This window comes from Lineus longissimus, chromosome 10 (genome assembly GCF_910592395.1).
Source record: "Lineus longissimus chromosome 10, tnLinLong1.2, whole genome shotgun sequence".
NCBI lineage: Eukaryota > Metazoa > Nemertea > Pilidiophora > Heteronemertea > Lineidae > Lineus > Lineus longissimus.
The window spans coordinates 6990941-7013064 of record NC_088317.1 but is presented as its reverse complement, the minus strand read 5'-3'; the positions used below and the strand labels follow the sequence as shown (position 1 = coordinate 7013064).

The 22124-nt window shown below is 43.1% G+C and overlaps 1 protein-coding gene across 1 annotated transcript; it reads left to right on the top strand.

Annotated features, from left to right (window-relative positions):
* Positions 1-30: 30 nt before the first annotated feature.
* Positions 31-20978, top strand: LOC135494555 (ubiquitin-like-conjugating enzyme ATG3). The gene is made up of 7 exons (XM_064782646.1): positions 31-195; positions 7521-7686; positions 8279-8389; positions 9286-9452; positions 12580-12729; positions 14033-14232; positions 14499-20978. Exons 1-7 carry the CDS (start codon positions 118-120, stop codon positions 14578-14580), a joined length of 954 nt encoding a protein of 317 aa, XP_064638716.1. The 5' UTR covers positions 31-117; the 3' UTR covers positions 14581-20978.
* Positions 20979-22124: the final 1146 nt, after the last annotated feature.

Sequence of the window (22124 nt, the reverse complement as noted above, 5' to 3'; positions counted from 1 at the left end):
TTTAATTCTTAATTTGAAAATAGACGTCGCCAAGTAAACTTCGTGTTTCAGAAAATTTCCAGCTTTTTCCGTGATTTTTACCCAAAATACAAGAAATAGTACCAAATCGAGGTGACAATGGCAATGCAGAATATTGTAAACTCTGTAAAGGGAACTGCACTTGGAGTTGCGGAGTATTTTACACCCATTTTGAAGGTATTTTTCTTGCCGAATGTTCATTATGATTTACTAGTATACATTACAATACATACTTCCTGATCAGCATAGACTAGACATGCTACTATAGCTAGAGCCCAAAGACCCTTTGCCAGATACGTTGGTACCCTATAGGGTCACCCTGATGTAATCTGTGGTTTAAAATAGCCTTTATATATACTCCGCCTCTCGATATTTCAAACGCTTACCAGTTAAAACGTCCCCAGTCCAAAACGTCCCCTTACCAAAACGTCCCCGGGTACGGGAAAACGTCCCCGGACCAAAACGTCCCCTATCCAAAACGTCCCCGCCTTCATTAACAATGGTTAAGGCGTATGCCTGTATGGCAAGTGTACTGGATAGCTGGATAGTACTATAAAATAGGGGAAGGGAGTACACTCACTTATTGTGCTTAAGCACGTGGAAATAGGGTTCGGATAAAGAAGGAATCAACGAAGTGTGTACTGTAAATTTTAAATGCTATCTGACTACTTTATTGAACAAGGAAGTTACATGGGTCACGTGGACCTGGGAATAATAATGAGATGGCGGGAAGGATCTGAGCTAATCAGAACGAAGTATCAAAGGTTGTCCGCGACACTTATGGAATAATCCTCAGGATGGGCTTAAAAGCGAACAACTCAAGAAATAGCCTACTTTGATGTCTCTTTATTATTAAGCAACAAACATAGGTATGCCTATGACTATTTACAAGATGTACAATTAGTATTTACAAGTATTTACAAGTATTTAAAATGAATTACGAACAAACGTGTATTTACAAGTTTTTAAAATCATGTAAAAATAAATGCAATATTCACGAATGTCTATTCGATGTTTGGCGCAACAAGGTGCGAACACGTGCGCAGGAGAGCGAGTGCCGACTTGGTCCCGTTGTTGAAATCGTTCCATGCGGCGGCGATCTTTGCTTGGTTTCTTCGGTACTGCTTTCGTTGCCTCCGTTTGAGCTTCTTATCGGACACGAGTCGCACCTGTATGTTCACGAGATTGGCCTGTTCCACCAGAAGTCGCACCATCAGGTAGAAGGACAGGTTTCCCCGACTGGCGTGGCGATTGAGGGCTCCATGCCATCCCTCAACGTCGTTGTTGGTCCTGACGGGCTGCATGAAGACGCTCCAGGTAGCTGGCTTCAGTAGGTGGCAATCGATCCACTGGCGGCGAATGTACGTGGTAAGGCGTTGTAATGAGTCGGTCGTGGCTTTCTGTTCCAGGCGGGCGAAGATTTGCGGGATGAACTCGGCTGGCAGATACGGCAGAGCGAGAAGCTGGCGGCAGATCTTGTGCGTCGCATTGTCGTTCTTGTAGGCTGGTGCCAAACCAATGTCCTGTATCTTTCGCCAGATGCACTGGGCCCAATGGAACGCGCATCCCCGTATCTTGACGTTTCCGAAGACGGCCCGAATGGCGTTCCACGCTGCCTTCTCGAAATCGAGGACGACTTCCTCGACACGTTGCGTTACGGTCAGGTCTTTGATGACTCGTAGAACTCGACGGTAGTCTTTCTTTCGTCGCCCGGACATCAATACGAAGACGAGGGGCACCTGTTTGATGTGTTCGCCGCTCCTAACGAATGCGTTGATAGACATCAGCTGGGTGAAAGGGACGTTCACAACCTTGAAAGTGCCGTCCGTATACCACGTCTTAGCTCTGGAGAGTAGGCGCAACATCTTGTCTGTGGCAAAAACGAGGTGGCGTTTACTCCCGACATGTACATCTCTTCTTAGGAAGTCATCTGGGATATGCGAGTAGTCGATCTCGAAATCCAGGTCACGTGGCTCGGCTGGTCTCATCTTCTGTCGGTGATAGTTTGCGGCTCTGGCGAGATCAACTGGCTTCGGCAGGGCTTCCAGCGGCTGGGAGGTGTCCTGGATCCCTTCATCGAGCATCACTTTATTCACGATCTCGGCGGCTGAGGTGAAAATCTCACGTGCGGCAGTCTTCTTTACTTGAGCGGATACTGACGTAGCCAGGGCAGCCCCGAGTTTCCCTGGATGGATGTGCGCCTGGCTACCACGGGTGAAACTTGCGCCTTTCTGGAGGACCGTCGCCTTGCACCACATTGTCTTGTTTCTGACGCTACAGGTCCACGTCCGGTTGCCGTTGGCCCTCTTGGTCTTCACGCAGTATGTGTAGCCATTGCTGTCCGCCAGTTTCTCTTTACCCTTCTGGGACCCAACAGTGATGATCTGGTATTTCCTAGCGGCAACGGATTCGTCTTCGTATGGCCGGATGGTCGTGTCTTCCATGGAGGACTCTTCTACAATAGACGGGATCTGGTATTCCCCCAGGGTAGGGTCATGGGACTCATCGGCGCGCATCTCAGCAAAGTAGATGTCAAGCTCATCACGAATCTCTTGGTCTGTGAAGGGCTGCGGGTCGTCTCTCTCGGCGAAGTACTCATCTACTGCTTGCTGCATCTCATCTGGTGTGGGTGGCGTCTTGTCCTGGCAGGCTGACTGAGCTGTGTCGGCATCTGTCTCTTGCTGGGCATCTCGGCTGGGCATCTCCAGTGAAATCTCCATGGGCTCGACGTTCAGCAGGGACAGGGACAAACGGCTACTTTCTGCTAATGGTCGGCGGCCTGGTGTCACTTCAAGTCGGCAAGGAAGGCATTTCCATTCGATGTCTATTCCCTCTTTCACGGCTGTTCTGTATCTCTCTCGGCTGATCCCTGTCCCGCAGGTCCGATGCTGCCAACGATTGCATCCGTCACAGAGCAAACCTTCCTGTCTCTTTCGAACTGGCTCCTGGCAGGCAATGCATTCGTGAAGGTCTTGTCCGAACATCATCTTGTTGCTTCTTGAATCGTGAGTCTTGTGGTATTGCCAGAGGTCGAGGACTTTGAATGATAGGCCTTCAGCAACCTGGCCTTTTATACACCTGGCTGATGGGCCTAATGAGATGAACACCATCTCAAAATCTCACTTTTCTCTTCATAACCTGCGTATGTGATCAGATGAACATCATCTCAAAATGAGGGTGCCGTTAATTAGCCTTTTGGGTGAAAGTTAATTATATCAATTAACAACGAGATCAAGGACAATTGGATGCTCTATTGGATCTTTACCCCCATTACATAATCACTTTAATTACATGACAAAGGTTTATTAATCTTTTGTCAATCATAGAAATTGACAAAACTTGGTCAAAAAATTTGTCATGCCTCTAGTACATGCTCGTCGACTCTCCATCTTCTCACCAACGACGGGAATCTTGTGCGTCCATGGCGTCTTGGAGCCCATGACCTTGACCCTTACGGCCTTCATGTCGCTATCCTCTGTCACATATGAGGCGGCTTGCTTGTGGAGCTCAATGACTGACTTTTGAAAGCGGCTGCCGGGGGTGTAGAAGTAGAAAATGTCCCCCTGGAAAAAGTGTCCGGGTCCTGTGCCATGTGAACGGATGAGGGTTAGAGACTAGATATCACCAATTCACACTACTGACAGACTGTGACATCTCTAATTGCGTAATTAAGGGTGACACGATGAAGGCCTGACTAGATATCAACAATTCACACTACTGAGAGACTGTGACATCTCTAATTGCGTAATTAAGGGTGACACGATGAAGGCCTGACTAGATATCACCAATTCACACTACTGAGAGACTGTGACATCTCTTATTGCGTAATTAAGGGTAACACGATGAAGGCCTGACTAGATATCACCAATTCACACTACTGAGAGACTGTGACATCTCTAATTGCGTAATTAAGGGTGACACGTACGATGAAGGCCTGACTAGATATCACCAATTCACACTACTGAGAGACTGTGACATCTCTTATTGCGTAATTAAGGGTAACACGATGAAGGCCTGACTAGATATCACCAATTCACACTACTGACAGACTGTGACATCTCTAATTGCGTAATTAAGGGTGACACGTACGATGAAGGCCTGACTAGATATCACTAATTCACACTACTGACAGACTGTGACATCTCTTATTGCGTAATTAAGGGTAACACGATGAAAGCCTGACTAGATATCACCAATTCACACTACTGAGAGACTGATATTTTGACTTGATATATTTTATATTATCGTTATTGTCATCATTATTATCTGATCTGCACTATTTCATTTTCTAACTTTATCCACCTATACATGTATATATGATAACGGAACTAAATTGGTTCTTTCACCCTGCATGTAATATTCTGCTCCAATACCTATTACTATGATCATTATTGTCATTTAAAGAAACCTTATTAGGAGAACAATAAATTCAGCATAATAATGCGGCCCCATTAATGTGTACAATTATATTGCGAACACAGTATTGATATTTGTCCGTTTGTCACATTGATAGTAAAGTAGTAAAGCTAGGGTCAAATACTAGTATTGTGAAAATGAGCGGCCCCAAATGAGAAGTAGTGTTATAGGTGATTTCGACTAGATATGCCAATGATCCATATCATATTGAGTGTGCAGTGGTGTATGTGGTATCCCCTCATACAAAGTTTTTCTAAATCTGACAATCCCTGTAAATCTATGTATCAATGGATTTTAGGTAATCCGTGCGAGTTCTTGCATATTTTGTACATTGCATACAGAAATGGATTTCATTTTCTACTCATCACTTCCACAGAGCAAACATAATCGTAAATCTTTTGTTTATTGCATACAGAAATGGATTTCATTTTCTACTCATCACTTCCACAGAGCAAACATAATCGTAAATCTTTTGTTTATTGCATACAGAAATGGATTTCATTTTCTACTCATCACTTCCACAGAGCAAACATAATCGTAAATCTTTTGTTTATTGCATACAGAAATGGATTTCATTTTCTACATCACTTCCACAGAGCAAACATAATCGTAAATCTTTTGTTTATTGCATACAGAAATGGATTTCATTTTCTACATCACTTCCACAGAGCAAACATAATCGTAAATCTCTATTCGGGCTTTTGTTTCAAATACCTGCCCGCCCATCTAGATTTGGAGCTTATGGCGATTACCCCAGGCAAAGCCCAAGCCCAAGCCCCCAATGCCAAGCCACCTTCAATTGAAAGCGAGGACGTTTTTGACACGAGGACGTTTTGGTACCTTGAAAGCGAGGACGTTTTGGCATGGGGACGTTTTCACTGGATACCTTTCAAACCCCTGATGAAATCCATGCGTCACTCTGTATTTGAAGCCGGTTTTCGCTCGAGCAATGCCAATGCACAGTCGACAGTGCCCTTCCCATGCCAAAATCATTATCAAAGCGATCTTAGAATAACCATCATCAAGTTAAACGAGAGTTTCTGAGTGGAAGCGTATTCATGATCTATCCTTGTTGGAGTAGGCTAATTGATCTGCACCAGACTTTTGAACAGGAATTAAGTAGGTACTTTTTAACGCCCGAGATAAAAGTACGGTAAAATCTAAAAATGTAGGCTAAATTGGCTGTAGTATGGCGAAGTCCGCTTTTAAGCTTAATTTATTGAAGGCTCTTTCTTGAATTGTGTGTCCCCCGCTGCAAGTGTGTTTCATTTCGTAATGAATACACAAAAACACTTCAACAGAATATTTGACAGCATAAAATCGATGTAGATTGAAGAATCAAAACGGTAGGAACGTCACCACCAATCTGAACATAAACTCTTCAAGGTGTGTTAAGTAATCAGAACAGCCACCCTTCCCAGTGGATTGTACTTGATTTTCTGTGGGTTTGTAGGAGTATCAAAAACCTGTATCTCAGGATGACCTATGGTCGGCAAAACAAACCATCTTTACAATTGATCTTTATGGTAAAAGATGCCAGAAAATGGCTCGAGAGGCATTTTCTGGCATTATTGACCGTAAAGTGCCTGTCACCTCCGAAGGATTAGTGACAGGCTACCCGTGAAAATAAAGGGGTATTTCATCAGAACCTGCTGCCAAGATGGCTGTTGAAGGACGGGTAGCATTCTGTATTATCTTCGTTCATTATTCCAACTCCTTGGATGCCATGATGCGCGGGATCAGCAATGGTCAGTGCTGGTTGGTTTTGAATAGTATCTACTTGGTTGGGTGGTATCTGAAAGTGGAAAAACTGTTTTAGAATACATGACCACGTCATTTTCTTGGTGTCTTGTCATTATCTCATCAGTATCTCTCTTATCAGTTTCCACCATGTTGATATCCTTATTTCAACATAAAATATTTTGATACTGTCTAGGTGTGCATGGAGTTCGTGTTTACTGTTGCATCATTACAAACTCTGATGATAAAACAGCTCGAACTCCAATCTGTTTCAAACCTGAATACTTCCATCTTTGGGCTTAATAGGCAAAGCACCCTTTCCAATATGTATCCAGCGTTCTCTAACCCCATTAATCGCCATGGCGGGCCGCCATGGCGAGATCGTAGGCCGCCATCCCGAAAAATTTCCAGTGACTCGCCCGCCCGAAAATTTCCAGTGACTCGCCCGCCAAGTTGCATCTTTTGCCGCCTTGCCAGATTTTTCGCCCGCCAAGCCAAATAAAATTGAAATCACGTATCACATATCTTCTCGTTTGATCCCGTTCTACCCTGTATATTGATTGAAAGAGACTGCTGATTTTACGCCGACAGCTATTATCATCCACCTGCGACACACCTGTAAGCACACTTGTTTAGTCTACGATCTCTTTTTGTCATAATTAAAAACAACCGTCCCCGCTAGCCGATCGTACAGGTGCGCTTTTGTCCACTCCCTTGACCTCGTTGCCAAGGCTATGGGTGATTGTTACTGGCTGACCGTCATCTGCCGGAACACGTGGATAGTAATGGCAGTACTTCGGGCAGTGCAGTTGAGTTGGGCGCGCGAAGTGGATATCGCTACTCACTGGGTAGGCCTGCATATGTTTATTCTATTGGTTGGAATTGTGACTGCTCACTCAAAATTTCTTAATGAGAGTAGGCGAACGCTTACGTAGCGGCTAGTAGCCTACTGCCAGCCCGGCGGTTTTGCGACTTTCTGTCTGTTCTTTCCGCGTCCGGCGCTCAAAGCTTCCGTCGCACACAGAAATGCCCGGTGTCGAAGCTACGATAAAAACGTCAAAATCATCTCCTCAGGTGCCAGGAAATTACATCTAAGCCTCCCAAATTTTGAAATTTTACCGGGCAGTACCGGACCCCCAATTTGCAGAACGGCTCACGCCTACGGCGCTTGCTGGTCGGTTTCGCCACCAAGGCGGATTTCTGAAAGTTGGAGAACGCTGATATCATTGACCAAGGCCTCAGAATATCCTCGGGAAATGTGCTGCTGATTTTCCAAGGTGGTGGTAGACACAGAAAATAGGGCTAACCATGAGATTCACTGTTGACACATAGTGTTTATTTTTCAGGAATCCAAATTCAAAGAAACTGGTGTTCTGACACCTGAAGAATTTGTTGTGGCTGGTGATCACCTTGTTCACCATTGTCCAACCTGGCAATGGGGTGTTGTGTCAGAGGAGGCCAAAATCAAACCATATCTACCAAAGGAAAAGCAGTTCCTTCTGACTAGAAATGGTGAGTGGAAATGAGATGTTTTTAAAGTGTACATGTATATACAGGATGTTATATGTGGGGAAACATTGTACTACTCGGGGGAACAGCGAGGGTTAATCTCGTCTATTTTGATTGGATAGAAAATTAACAAGAGCTCTAGTCTCTTATCCCTCCCATTTCCTATCCCACCAGCCCATTTGTTGGAAGCCACCATCTAAATACTACTTGTGCATCTAACAGAAGTCATGTTGGGCATTATGGGGATGGTTGAAGAATGTAACACTCAAAAAATCAATCCAACTGACCTGTCCCTCACTTGTGACTTGTTGCCAACTGGCTTATCACCTATCGGTTGCCAGCTGGGTGGGCAATTTTATCTTATCTGTTTTGTCTGTACATCAACAAGGGTAACTGGGTTGACCACCTAATTGGCTGCACTCTGAGACAGGTAGTGAACTTGGTAAACAAAATTATGCGCAAAAGTACGCCTGAGTGAATTTAAAAAATAATTCAACTTTGCTGTACTCTACCATGTTTTTAGAAACATCCTGTACAGCAGACCCTCAGTCATACATGGACTAAGATCTACATGTATATTCATGTTTTGCTACAGTTCCATGTTACAAGAGGGTGAAGCAGTTGGATGGACATCAAGAGGAGTTTGAGAAGGTGGTTGATGAGGATGATGAAGACGGAGGATGGGTGGATACGCATCATTTTGCAGGTGAGATCAACATTAGATTCCTCTGTAGATGTTTTGTGCCCTTTTAAAACTCTTCTGTTTTCAACGGTTGACCTTTGCCTCTAGATAATCTCTAATAGATGGATATCTGCTGACGTAACGATTAATTTGTAAACATCACACGCGCGCACTCTTCTATCTCTTCAACATGGTTTTCATGAGGAAAAGTTGCTACAAATCATCGTCCTGCTGAGATTTCTCTCGATCACATAATGATGCTTAACCGATGATGTACGGCTGTTATTGTGACAAAATCGTATCCAAGTGTTATTCTAAAATATCATGCAAGTCACGAGATAGGCGAGAAAAACTTCTCGTGTCCAAGTGAATCAACAACGATCGTGGACGTTGATATTATGTCACACACCCCGCCCCTCTGTTGAGATACAAGTATGCCCGCGCAGCCAACGCTAATGATGTCATTTTGTAAACAAAGATATCCATCTATATAGGATGACCTTTTCCCGTAGCCAGGGTGTAAGTTTCTACTGTTGACCTTGGTCCTGTTAAGCTTAACTTAACCACTTAAGCTATGGACTTGAAGCTTGGTATACATGATCCCCTACGTCAGATAACTTCTGAAACCAAATTTCTGTTTGATCTGATTGTGGACTTGGCCACCGGGGAGCCAAAACTGAGAAGGTCAAAGGGCAATATCTTGCTTATAAATGACTCGTTTTCGATAATATATTTATGGTAGGTACTCCCAAGCAAGGATATATCACATGTCATACTGATTTTGATTTGACCTAAATACTATACCGGTACTTGTAGTATTCTTAACCATCATGAATTCCTAATCACCAACTATCTATACAGTGAGCACAATGACCCTTGCCTTTTCATTGATAATAATGTTAAAAGAAATTTGGTTTCAGAAGGTGGGGTTGGGGGAGCTGCTGAGGGTATTGCCGAGATGACGCTGGACTCAAAAACAAAACCTGCTGAAAAAGATGAGGAGGAGGAGGCGGAGGAAGATGAGGAGGGGGAAGCTGAAGATATGGAAGCCTATGAAGAGAGCGGCATGTTAGAGGCAGAGGATGATGTAAGTATTGGGAGAGGGTTGGAGGGGAAGCTGAAGATATGGAAGCCTATGAAGAGAGCGGCATGTTAGAGGCAGAGGATGATGTAAGTATTGGGAGAGGGTTGGAGGGGAAGCTGAAGATATGGAAGCCTATGAAGAGAGCGGCATGTTAGAGGCAGAGGATGATGTAAGTATTGGGAGAGGGTTGGAGGGGAAGCTGAAGATATGGAAGCCTATGAAGATAGCGGCATGTTGGAGGCAGAGGATGATGTAAGTATTGGGAGAGGGTTGGAGGGGAAGCTGAAGATATGGAAGCCTATGAAGAGAGCGGCATGTTGGAGGCAGAGGATGATGTAAGTATTGGGAGAGGGCTGGAGGGGAAGCTGAAGATATTGAAGCTTATGAAGAGAGCGGCATGTTGGAGGCAGAGGATGATGTAAGTATTGGGAGAGGGTTGAAGGGGAAGCTGAAGATATGGAAGCCTATGAAGAGAGCGGCATGTTGGAGGCAGAGGATGATGTAAGTATTGGGAGAGGGCTGGAGGGGAAGCTGAAGATATTGAAGCTTATGAAGAGAGTGGCATGTTGGAGGCAGAGGATGATGTAAGTATTGGGAGAGGGCTGGAGGGGAAGCTGAAGATATTGAAGCTTATGAAGAGAGCGGCATGTTGGAGGCAGAGGATGATGTAAGTATTGGGAGAGGGTTGAAGGGGAAGCTGAAGATATGGAAGCCTATGAAGAGAGCGGCATGTTGGAGGCAGAGGATGATGTAAGTATTGGGAGAGGGCTGGAGGGGAAGCTGAAGATATTGAAGCTTATGAAGAGAGTGGCATGTTGGAGGCAGAGGATGATGTAAGTATTGGGAGAGGGTTGGAGGGGAAGCTGAAGATATGGAAGCCTATGAAGAGAGCGGCATGTTAGAGGCAGAGGATGATGTAAGTATTGGGAGAGGGTTGGAGGGGAAGCTGAAGATATGGAAGCCTATGAAGATAGCGGCATGTTGGAGGCAGAGGATGATGTAAGTATTGGGAGAGGGTTGGAGGGGAAGCTGAAGATATGGAAGCCTATGAAGAGAGCGGCATGTTGGAGGCAGAGGATGATGTAAGTATTGGGAGAGGGCTGGAGGGGAAGCTGAAGATATTGAAGCTTATGAAGAGAGTGGCATGTTGGAGGCAGAGGATGATGTAAGTATTGGGAGAGGGTTGAAGGGGAAGCTGAAGATATGGAAGCCTATGAAGAGAGCGGCATGTTGGAGGCAGAGGATGATGTAAGTATTGGGAGAGGGCTGGAGGGGAAGCTGAAGATATTGAAGCTTATGAAGAGAGTGGCATGTTGGAGGCAGAGGATGATGTAAGTATTGGGAGAGGGCTGGAGGGGAAGCTGAAGATATTGAAGCTTATGAAGAGAGCGGCATGTTGGAGGCAGAGGATGATGTAAGTATTGGGAGAGGGTTGAAGGGGAAGCTGAAGATATGGAAGCCTATGAAGAGAGCGGCATGTTGGAGGCAGAGGATGATGTAAGTATTGGGAGAGGGCTGGAGGGGAAGCTGAAGATATTGAAGCTTATGAAGAGAGTGGCATGTTGGAGGCAGAGGATGATGTAAGTATTGGGAGAGGGTTGGAGGGGAAGCTGAAGATATGGAAGCCTATGAAGAGAGCGGCATGTTAGAGGCAGAGGATGATGTAAGTATTGGGAGAGGGTTGGAGGGGAAGCTGAAGATATGGAAGCCTATGAAGAGAGCGGCATGTTGGAGGCAGAGGATGATGTAAGTATTGGGAGAGGGTTGGAGGGGAAGCTGAAGATATGGAAGCCTATGAAGAGAGCGGCATGTTGGAGGCAGAGGATGATGTAAGTATTGGGAGAGGGCTGGAGGGGAAGCTGAAGATATTGAAGCTTATGAAGAGAGTGGCATGTTGGAGGCAGAGGATGATGTAAGTATTGGGAGAGGGTTGAAGGGGAAGCTGAAGATATGGAAGCCTATGAAGAGAGCGGCATGTTGGAGGCAGAGTATGATGTAAGTATTGGGAGAGGGCTGGAGGGGAAGCTGAAGATATTGAAGCTTATGAAGAGAGCGGCATGTTGGAGGCAGAGGATGATGTAAGTATTGGGAGAGGGTTGAAGGGGAAGCTGAAGATATGGAAGCCTATGAAGAGAGCGGCATGTTGGAGGCAGAGGATGATGTAAGTATTGGGAGAGGGCTGGAGGGGAAGCTGAAGATATTGAAGCTTATGAAGAGAGTGGCATGTTGGAGGCAGAGGATGATGTAAGTATTGGGAGAGGGTTGAAGGGGAAGCTGAAGATATGGAAGCTTATGAAGAGTGTCGCACCTTGGTAGATGAACTCTGCCACTTGTTCTTGGTGGTAGTCTCTTAAGCACACGTCAATCTGTTGACCTCCGTTGGATGCCTTTGTGTTTGTCTTCTCGAGGCTGATTTCCATGCCATATCTGCCACTGGTTTTGTCAACCTTCTGTGAGTGGTGGATTTGGTCAATATGTAATACTCCTGTGAATAATAGGTATTAGCAATTTGGTATTAGTCCTAAACTAGGTCATTTTAAAGCCTGAAATCTGGACATGCCTTCAGTTGCTTGGAGTTGAACATGTGTAGCTGATATTTGTTGACGAACACTATACTGTAAAATCCTGTATTATTGGTAGCCTGATTGCAACTTTTATGTATCAAGAGCATCAAGTCTTTTAAAAATGTTTTGTAATGCCGTTAAGCAGCTGGATGAAATAATTCTATACTTATTGTTTTAAAAGTTACATTGGAGTGCGGTTTCTGAGAAAAGGCCAGAGAAATTGCTTAACAACGATTTTTGACTTGGACTAATCCCTTTTTCGATCTTGATTTGCATGTAAGGCCAAAACAAAATTAGACATGATACAGTTTTCTGTATCTTCTGCCCAATTTTGAACACAATTAAAAAGATTTCATATTGTAAATTACCTGGAATCAGTTGCTTGGGGTTGAACATGTGTAGCTGATATTTGTTGACGAACACTATACTGTAAAATCCTGTATTATTGGTAGCCTGATTGCAACTTTTCTGTATCAAGAGCATCAAGTCTCTTAAAAATTAATGTTGCAATATAAAGAATTTGCTGCAGATTTTTTATAATGCTTTATTTTTTTTGGTATTTTTAGGCCACGTTGGATATAAGTAAATTCTCGAAGGATGCTGGAAAAGGTGCTATGGAGGAAAGCGGTATTTTACAAACACGAACATATGACCTCAATATCACATATGATAAATATTACAAGACACCAAGGCTATGGTTATTAGGTTATGATGAGGTAAGTGAGAACGGTTTTCTCAAGCGCATTTATGGGCCGTGAAAACCGCAAAAAATCTGTACATGTTTTTGTAAGCGGTCGTCGCTCGCGCAAACTTGTCTTGCATGTTTTTGTGAAAGAGGACGTCGGCGAACGCGGTCGTATATCAAAACAGACGTTGGGTGGCGCTCGCGCAAACTTCCCTCACATGTTTTTGTGAAAGAGGACGTCGGCGAACGCGGTCGTATAAAAAAACAGACGTTGGGTGGCGCTCGAGACGGGTCATCCTATTTAGCGTACTGGACGCCATGTTTGTTTTAGCTGCCGTTCCTTGGGTTTATAGAAAAAGCGGAATCGGGATCTGGCATCAGGTTGGCATACTAAGATCGTTTTCTGGTGATGATTATTCAAAAACTAGGTTTGCAAACTCCACCAAACTTCTAAATCTTGTTTATTGAAAGTGTTTTAGGAGCTTGAAAACATTTTTAACCATATACACCCTATTATTTCGCGTTGGACGCCACTGGACGCTAAATAGGATGACCCGTCTCGAGAGCGCCACCCAACGTCTGTTTTTTTATACGACCGCGTTCGCCGACGTCCTCTTTCACAAAAACATGTGAGGGAAGTTTGCGCGAGCGCCACCCAACGTCTGTTTTGATATACGACCGCGTTCGCCGACGTCCTCTTTCACAAAAACCTGCAAGACAAGTTTGCGCGAGCGACGACCGCTTACAAAAACATGTACAGATTTTTTGCGGTTTTCACGGCCCATAGGCATTCTTGCCAGTTTTGAGAAAAATGGAACACTCTACATGGAAGAAATTTCAAGAGTACCAAGGCAAAGAGGAAAGGCACCAGAAATTGCCTACCAGAATTTCAGGCCCGGTTGGGCACTTCATCCCAAGCGGGATTAGTGCCCTCACAATCTCTCCACTTCATTTGGTCTTCGGTAAACGAGGATGCCACGTCCCAAGTAAGGCCCATCGTGCTCAATTCGGGGGACATTGTCCTTCACCATGTTGTCTTTAAGTTGTCCCGGGTACATATGGTGTCCTCTTCGAGACACCACATGTACCATTCAGAAAATATGACCCAACCACTTAATACAGTGGAACCTCCCTTAGCAGACACCTCTCTATTAAGGACAACCTCTCTATTAAGGACATTAGTTTTGGTCCCAAATTGTTTGTTTCCATTCAATTTGACCTCTCTAATCAGGACACCTCCTTATTAAGGACAGCACTTGTCAATCCTGAGGTTGTCCTTAATAGAGAGGTTCTACGGTAGTTGCAAGTTGAATTTTACCCTGATTATCTTCTAGAACCGCAAAATTCTCACTGTGGACCAAATGTACGAAGATTTCAGTCAGGACCACGTCAAGAAGACTGTTACCATGGAGGCACATCCGTACCTACTGGCTGGCTCACCAATGGCGTCTATACATCCGTGCAGACATGCTGACGTCATGAAGAAGATAATACAGACGGTTGCCGATGGTGGTGGCGAGCTAGGTGTTCATATGTATCCTTTTTAGCTCGCCTCTAGAGAGGTTGTCCGATAGAAAGTCATGTTTTGTAACTGCTGGAGCTATTGACATGCAACTTGGTTCATATGTTCCCCTATGTCATGACGCCTGGGAGACCAAATATCGATCCGGTTCGATTCCTGATTTTGCCACCAGGTGCCTAAAACCGTAAACACAAAGGTGCTATAGCTCCCTAACTGAGGGCTCGATCATCACCAAATTTTTATCAAATCTTATTATTATTCTTAACTGAAATTTTCAGGTACTTGTTGATTTTCCTGAAGTTCGTTCAGGCTGTGATCCCGACGATAGAATACGACTACACGCGACACTTCACCATGTGATCATCGGAAAAGAAAATCCGCCTAGTCATGTGACAGCCAATCTGTGACATCGTCATGTGATATCAGTTCATCAGATGATATATTTGCCATATTTTTATACTCGGTTTCTTTGGTTTACTTTCATTTTATATGCAGCAGACAATGTCAACCATGTACCCCAAGGTTTCATTACTATTTTAGTGTCAAGTAATTTGTTGAATTCTGGTGAACTGTGTCTTTCTACTTGTCAAATCCCTGTTGATGAGAAAGATAACTTAGTGTTGCGTACCTGTTGACCCTTTCATCATTCAGAATGGTAAAGTTACTTGCTGTAAAAAGTGAACAATTTCAGTGAAAAATTTGAGAACAGTGTTGTGAACCCCAGACAATGTCATATCAAGTGCTGTTTGTTTAAGTGTCGAGTCACGATCCTAGAACAAAAGCAAAGTGTCAGTTTATTCGGTGGAGGGAGGGGGTGCAGGGTTTATATTGACCGCTGCATTACCAGATCTTGCAGTTTGAGTGACAGTATTCTAGGTTCCCTTAGTCAAGATGATGTTAATTTCCATGGATGGAAAGCAGCTATGAATAATAACATATACGTGTATTTTGTTCACTTTTTTGCTTTCTTAAGAAGGTATATTCCAGTTTACGTACAGTGGAACCTCCCTTAGCGGACACCTCTCTATCAAGGACAGTCTCTCTATTAAGGACACTAGTTTTGGTCCCAAATTGATTGTTTCCATTCAGTTTGACCTCTCTAATCAGGACACCTCTCTATTAAGGACAGCACTTGTGAGTCCAGAGGGTGTCCTTAATAGAGAGGTTCTACTTTAGTTCAAACACACTAGACACGTAACTAGAAATTATATTTTCTATGCAAGTGTTAAATCTTGTGTCGTTACAAAGCAGAAATCAAATTAACGAAGAAATCAGATGAATTATGCTGAATATCCCACTGTGGTAATCACTGTGACCAATGGTACAGCTAATAGGAAATGATCATATTTTTAACCAAGGAGATCTTGACCTCTGTCTGTTTTGATGGAAAGAACAAAATGACGATTAGTCCTTCTTGGGTCTGATTGCTGACCACTTCACACGGATTGCAAGATGTGGCTAGAACGCCGTCACAGACAGACGGTGTTGTCCCTCGTTGATGTTGTACATGTACGTGTTCCCGTGCACGTGGTTGTAGATAGCCTCCTTTATCAAAGGTTCCCTGCCCAACCACACTCAGTTAGCGTTGGGTGAGAATGTATGGTAGTTTGGGGTTGACCATACGTACCACCATTTTGGCTAGAATTAGAAATTCTAAAGCAATTAAAACTCCCTCCAAACAAGGTGAATGTAAATTTTCAATGGCGGGTGTCTGTTCTTTGATTCCCAGAGAACAGACTCCCGCCATTGAAATCGGCGTTTACTTCATTTTGAAGGTGTTCTGATTGCTTTAGGTTTTCAAGTTATAGCCAAAATGGCAGTACCATGGTCAACCCTTAAGGCATTTCGGAAAGCAGAATTTGGGGTTAGTTGCGATGGTATGAGTTAGAAGCTATTCAAATCCGCTACAGGGCACTGTGACTTGTAGAACTTTTCAGGGTTTATGATGTATCTTTTGATACCAGAAAAAAAACCAAGGTGAAACGATCAGTGCGAAACCAGTCGTGTCTCACAAGGTTCAATGACGTAATTTGTTGGCTCTGTTGGCTTGTTCGCGTGTCATCAGGTGACGTCTTTTACCTCATCAGCAGTTGGCATCGTTATCATATTCGAACGGGCCTTGAAAATGTACACGCCTAGCTGTGCTATCTGCAATGATTTTTATCAAAAATCTGCTACCCCATTGTCCACTAAATAAATCTGAATTCATTTGCTCATTTGCAATCAGAAGGCTCTATTTTGTGTTTCAGCCAGTTTATGGACGTCTGTACAATATGCCTACTGTAAACCCCTTTGTTAGCATGTCTCTGAATTGCAGTGAAAATTTCCTTTTCAAATTTCGCTACCATTTTAAACTTCTGCAAATGGATGTTCTTGACATAAGATTCGTGTTTTCGTGCCATTAATTTCAATGTTTGTGTTATTTTTGACCCCCCCTTCTGCAGATATAAAAGGGTTTACAGTATTTTATGCCAACATATTTGAGCAAAAAATTTAACAATCAATGTCATCTTGTATCATATTTTTAGTATAAATCCATTCAGAGGCTAATGTAGGAAAGACATTTTCTTTGATTTTTTCATTTTTCTCATACATGTACGAAAATATATGAACTACTGTAAACCCCTTTATGAGCCTAATATTTTTGCGTTTTTTGCAAAGTTTAGAGGCAAGAAAATGTTTAACTCGGTGGTTTTATCCCTGGAAAATGCAATCTGGAAGAAAAATAAAACTGCGCATAATCCCGAAATGAAGTTTTGGCAAACATATAGGACTGCAATGATAAAGGGGTTTACAATAATCTGTGAATTCATAGTCGCTAACAGTTTGGGACGCAATGACTTATCTTTCACCTTGAATGCTGCATCTTAATTGTGATGTTCAAGGGAATTTGCATCGCTCTTTGGCTGCAACTGAAGTATGAATTTTCCTTTTGGTTGTCTGTCAAATACAGACTATTGTCAATCAAATATTTCTTTTAATTTTGTATCAAATCCATTGTTTATATATTTATTAATTTGCCTCGATGATATTCATATTATTTTTGAATCAATTAAAATCAACTAAGTATATATCGATCAGTCCATGTTGCTGAATAACGAGTGCTTCAGTGTAGATTAGAATATCCAGTACATGTACTTATTATCATAACAGGTTGTTAGCTCACCTCTTAGCAGAGGTGACCTTATCCCATACCGTGGCGTCCGTTGTCCGTCGTCGTCGTTGTCGTCGTCGTCGTCATCGTCGTCGTCCGTCGTCCGTTAGCAGGGCAGGTTTCGTAACTGTTAGAGCTATTGAGTTGAAACTTGGTACACATGTACCCTTATGTAATGACACCTTGAAGACCAAGTTTCGGTCCGATTCGTTTCATGGTTTGGCCACCAGGGGGCCAAACGTTAAAAGTGAAAATATGCAATATCTCCCTTAATAGTAGTCGGGAAATTTTGAAAAAAATATGGTAGGTACTTCTAGCAAAGGTGCATCATATGTCCTCTGGGTTTTTGATTTGACCTCCTTTTCAAGGTCACAGAGGTCAAATGGTGTAAATTGGCCGTTAGGATGTAACGATGGCACGTTTCTAAACTGCAATGACTATTGATACCAAATTTGGTACACATTTACCCCTTAGTCAGGTGATCTCAGGGACCAAAGTTTGGTCCAATATGATTCACCACTTGACCACCGGGGGGCAAAATCCAAAAACCTTAAAAATGTGATTACTCCTTAACTTCTTGCCCGATTGCCACCAATTTGATATCATGGGTACATCTAACCACCATACAGTATATGTCACACAGGTTTTTAATTTGACCTTCTTGTCAAGGTCACAGAGGTCAAATGGCATAAATTCGCCGTCAGGCCGTAACTATGGCACGTTTCTTAACTGCAATGACTATTGATCACAAATTAAGTACACATGTACCCCTTGGTCAGGTGATCTCAGGTACCGAAGTTTGGTGCGATCTGATTTGCCGTTTGGCCTCCAGGGAGGGGGCCAAATCCTAAATTCTTCAAAATGCCATTATTCCTAGTAATGACTTGCCCGATTGGCACCAATTTTATATCATAGGTACATCTAATTCTAACAACCATTCAATGTGTCACCCGGGTCTTCTTTGATTTGACCTACTTTTCAAGGTCACAGAGGTCGAATGTACTGTAAATTGGCCATTTTGGGGAATTGTAATTGCTTGGACCTACATCAAACCTTACACTACATGACACAATACCATGCTCTTTATCCATCTTTCCTCCACATGAGGTGAGCACAATGGCCCTGGCCATTTCATTTTCAAAATTCTTTTGCCCCAGATTTGTGACCTCTACCAGCAAAAGACTACCGACTAATGCTGGTGATCCACTGACACTGTCTCGTTCCTGTATAGTTAGCTCCCATCATGTACCTGTCAAGCTCCCACTATGCTCCATAAATTTCAAAGGCCTGTGCCATTCTTGTTCATTGTATTTTGATGTGGCCAAGGAAAAAGTAGTGCAGTTATTAACAGCAGTTATTAACAGCAGAACATCAGAATATATAGGTTTGCTTTGTTTCTTTGTGCGTGCGTCTGACTGAGGCAGTTACTCATAATTGGTTTCATATTGCTGTGGGATTGGGGTGTGGGATTGGGGTGTGGAGGCTAGGTAGGTGCCTAGCAGTGTTTGTCCCTATTTGATAGCCAGTATGGCCGACTGGCGGCCATCTTGGATTTTGCATTCCAGACAGTAACTGCAGAATGAGTAATCAGATGGGCTAGAATGCTCTGTGGCAGATGGTGTGGTGTGGGGAGAGGTGCTCTATTGATTTTGTGCTCAATCGGGTGGCCATCTTCGATTTCGCATTCCGAACTGTTGACTGCAGAACAAGTGGCCCTATCGGCTTGAATTTTGTGTGGCATGGTGGGATGGAGTGGGAGATTCCGCTCTGTATGAAATTTTGAAAACTCAGTTTGGGATGATTGCACATATTATTTACAAGGTGTTGCTAGCATTTTGTGACCTTGTTGCAAAGTCAGCAGTGCTCCTTCAGCGCTGAAAGTTGTATAGGCCAACCTTTTAGGAAGTACATGCAGAGAATGATATTGAGGAAGTCATTCTGTTGGGGCTGAGCATAAGACAAGCTACATATTGAAACTGCTGTCATTTTCTGCTGTATCCAACCGCAATGGCTCTTTTCATTGGAAATAATCTGTGTGTAGAAGGCAGATGTTCTTGTTCAATGGAACTACATGTACTCAAAGGTTTGGCTCCATTTTCCCCCCTTTAAAGACCTATGCATTTTGTTTACATTCATTGTGCCACAAGTTGATAGAAATAAACATTGCCACTATGCACTGACCAGACATGTCAACATGGGGAAAATAGACCAATGGAGTATATCTACAGGTTATTCTTGCCTATAACGTCTTTGGGTGACATCGCAATGAGGCCCGATTGGTATACAATGATTATGTGTAGGCCTGACTATGTCGTGTCACATGGTTATGAAACCCAATGATATTGGTCAAATGTTCTTACGCCAGAATACCACACGGTCTGTGGGCGGGGAAAATCATTCATTTAGTTACAAATATTTTGAAGATCATTATTCGGGGGCAGTGCACAAACGTCTCTTGGCATCAACCATGAGATTTGACCTGCTTGCGAAATTTTTTTTTCCAAACACGATATCCATTAGACTTGTTTAAAGCTCTCTGATTGGCTGATATCATAGTGCGTAATCACTCCTTATATGGAACAACTAGTGTGGCCTAATAGTTGGCGCGTCGGACTGCTAATCTGATAAATGTCGGTGTGAGTTCGAATCCAGCCAGTGTCATATGGGTGTAGGCCTAGGATATACCCCCTCCCATCATCATCATGTCTGTCTGTGCTGTTTGTTTAGCCGAAGTCTCTAAGTCTAAATCTAACGTTAGGCCATATTATTGCAATGGGTAGGCCTAGCTAGAAGCATACGGTAGCTGCCTGTGATGATGCTGGGCCTACAGGCTTTAAAATTGGCTCCAGCGTTTACAAATTGCAAAACATACACCTTGTTGGCCAACGTTACACACACCAAGCACAAACTAACTTCACAGCTTGGACATGGATGTACACACATGTCATATGCCCTATCCCTCTATTGTCTATGCATCACATTCATTCATAGCCTATACAAGTTGTTCCATATAAGGAGTGATGACGCACTATGATATCAGCCAATCAGAGAGCTTTAAATAAGTCTAATGGATATCGTGTTTGGAAAAAAAAATTTGCGGCCTGCCTACTTATTGTAGGCTGAGGGCGGAGTTTACTACAAAGATTTCTTTAGTATTCACAACCATTCCTGGTGATACCCCTTTGTGGGCCTAATCAAATTAAGGGTACATCTTCAGTTGTACAAGAAGGTATATAGAAGACGTTATAGGCAAGGGTAACCTGTATAATATCGGTGCACAGAACAGCCATGTTCCAATTTATATTCAATGTGTTTACATAATTGAGAAATTTCAAATTCAGTTTCAAATTTGAGTGAACGTTGTAGGCCTTTTAGGCCCGCGTGTCTTGAGTGATTGATTATCATATCTAGTATCCACTGTAACCCAAAAAATAACATTAAGGTTTAATTTGTGGTCTCGGCATAATTTGTGCTATCCTTTCTTCAGCATAATAGTTACAACCATGGATGAAGAAAGTGTAGATTATCGTTGATCAGTTATCGATGTTGATGTATCTGCAATTGAAAATGCAATAGCTGTATATACTTCTATTATGAAAATAAATGTGCTATGATGAAAATATATTTATTCGCTAATTTCCAGAGAAATGCATGTGTATGACTGAATTTCGGGCTCATCCACAAGTATCAATGTGTTTCACAATCTTTACATAAAACATTGACAAAATGGATAGGAACACCTTGGGTGCCAAACCACATGTCTCTGTATTATGGGTAAAATTGCCCTAGCCTTTCTAAGGCAGAAGATCAATGGAAATCACCATTCACTTCATTTTGTGTATGTTAAAACTGGACGTGTATGATCTGTGACAAAAGTCTAAAAGGTAAAAAGAATTTGATTTAACACCCTTTCTAAGGCAGAAGATCAATGGAACTTCATTTTGTGTGTGTTAAAACTGGTAACCGGAAAAACGCCGACCGACCGACCGACCGACCGACCGACTGACCGACCCACCTTCCGACCTACCAACCCAAGGAGTTTCGTAGTTGAGTCACAGGTCTCATAAGTCAATGTGATATATCCAATCCACGATAGCAAGTCATGTGAAATGAAATTGTAAACAAGCGCACGTGCGCTGGTCAAATGACAACAAATGCATGTTGCGCGTTGCAGTTCATGCATTGCATCGGTCGAGACACTCGAGTAGAAAAACTACAGTGCATAGATTAGGCCCAAATCATGTTTTTATATCCACCGACCATGTAGACAAAGCATATCTTTAGAGTATCGTTATCAGTTCATTACCGCGTGGGCTCGTTTTCCCGGTATAATTGACTGGAGATGCTGCTGTCAGACACGTCGGACTCCATCACGTCCATTGCGCTGGGCACTACACAGATACATGTGCTATAGAGAAGCGAAAGGGATACTGCATATGACGGTAGGTTGGCAGGTCAGTCGGTCGGTCGGTCGGTCGGCGTTTTTCCGGTTACCGTTAAAACTAGACGTGTATCTGTGACCAGAGTCTAAAAAGTAAAGAATTGTTGATTTAACAGCAATTTGAATGATGGAGGAAAATCGAAAGCACAAACTTCACGTCATTCGAGAAAATGGCTGTAGCTCGGGACTGAGGGGTCCTATCGCATTGCGACAAGTGCTTTTTTAAGGGAATTACATGTAAAATCTACAAAAAGTGACCATTTTTCAATAGCTAGAGGCCTTTAAAGTTGGCATAAGACGGGCCGGCCA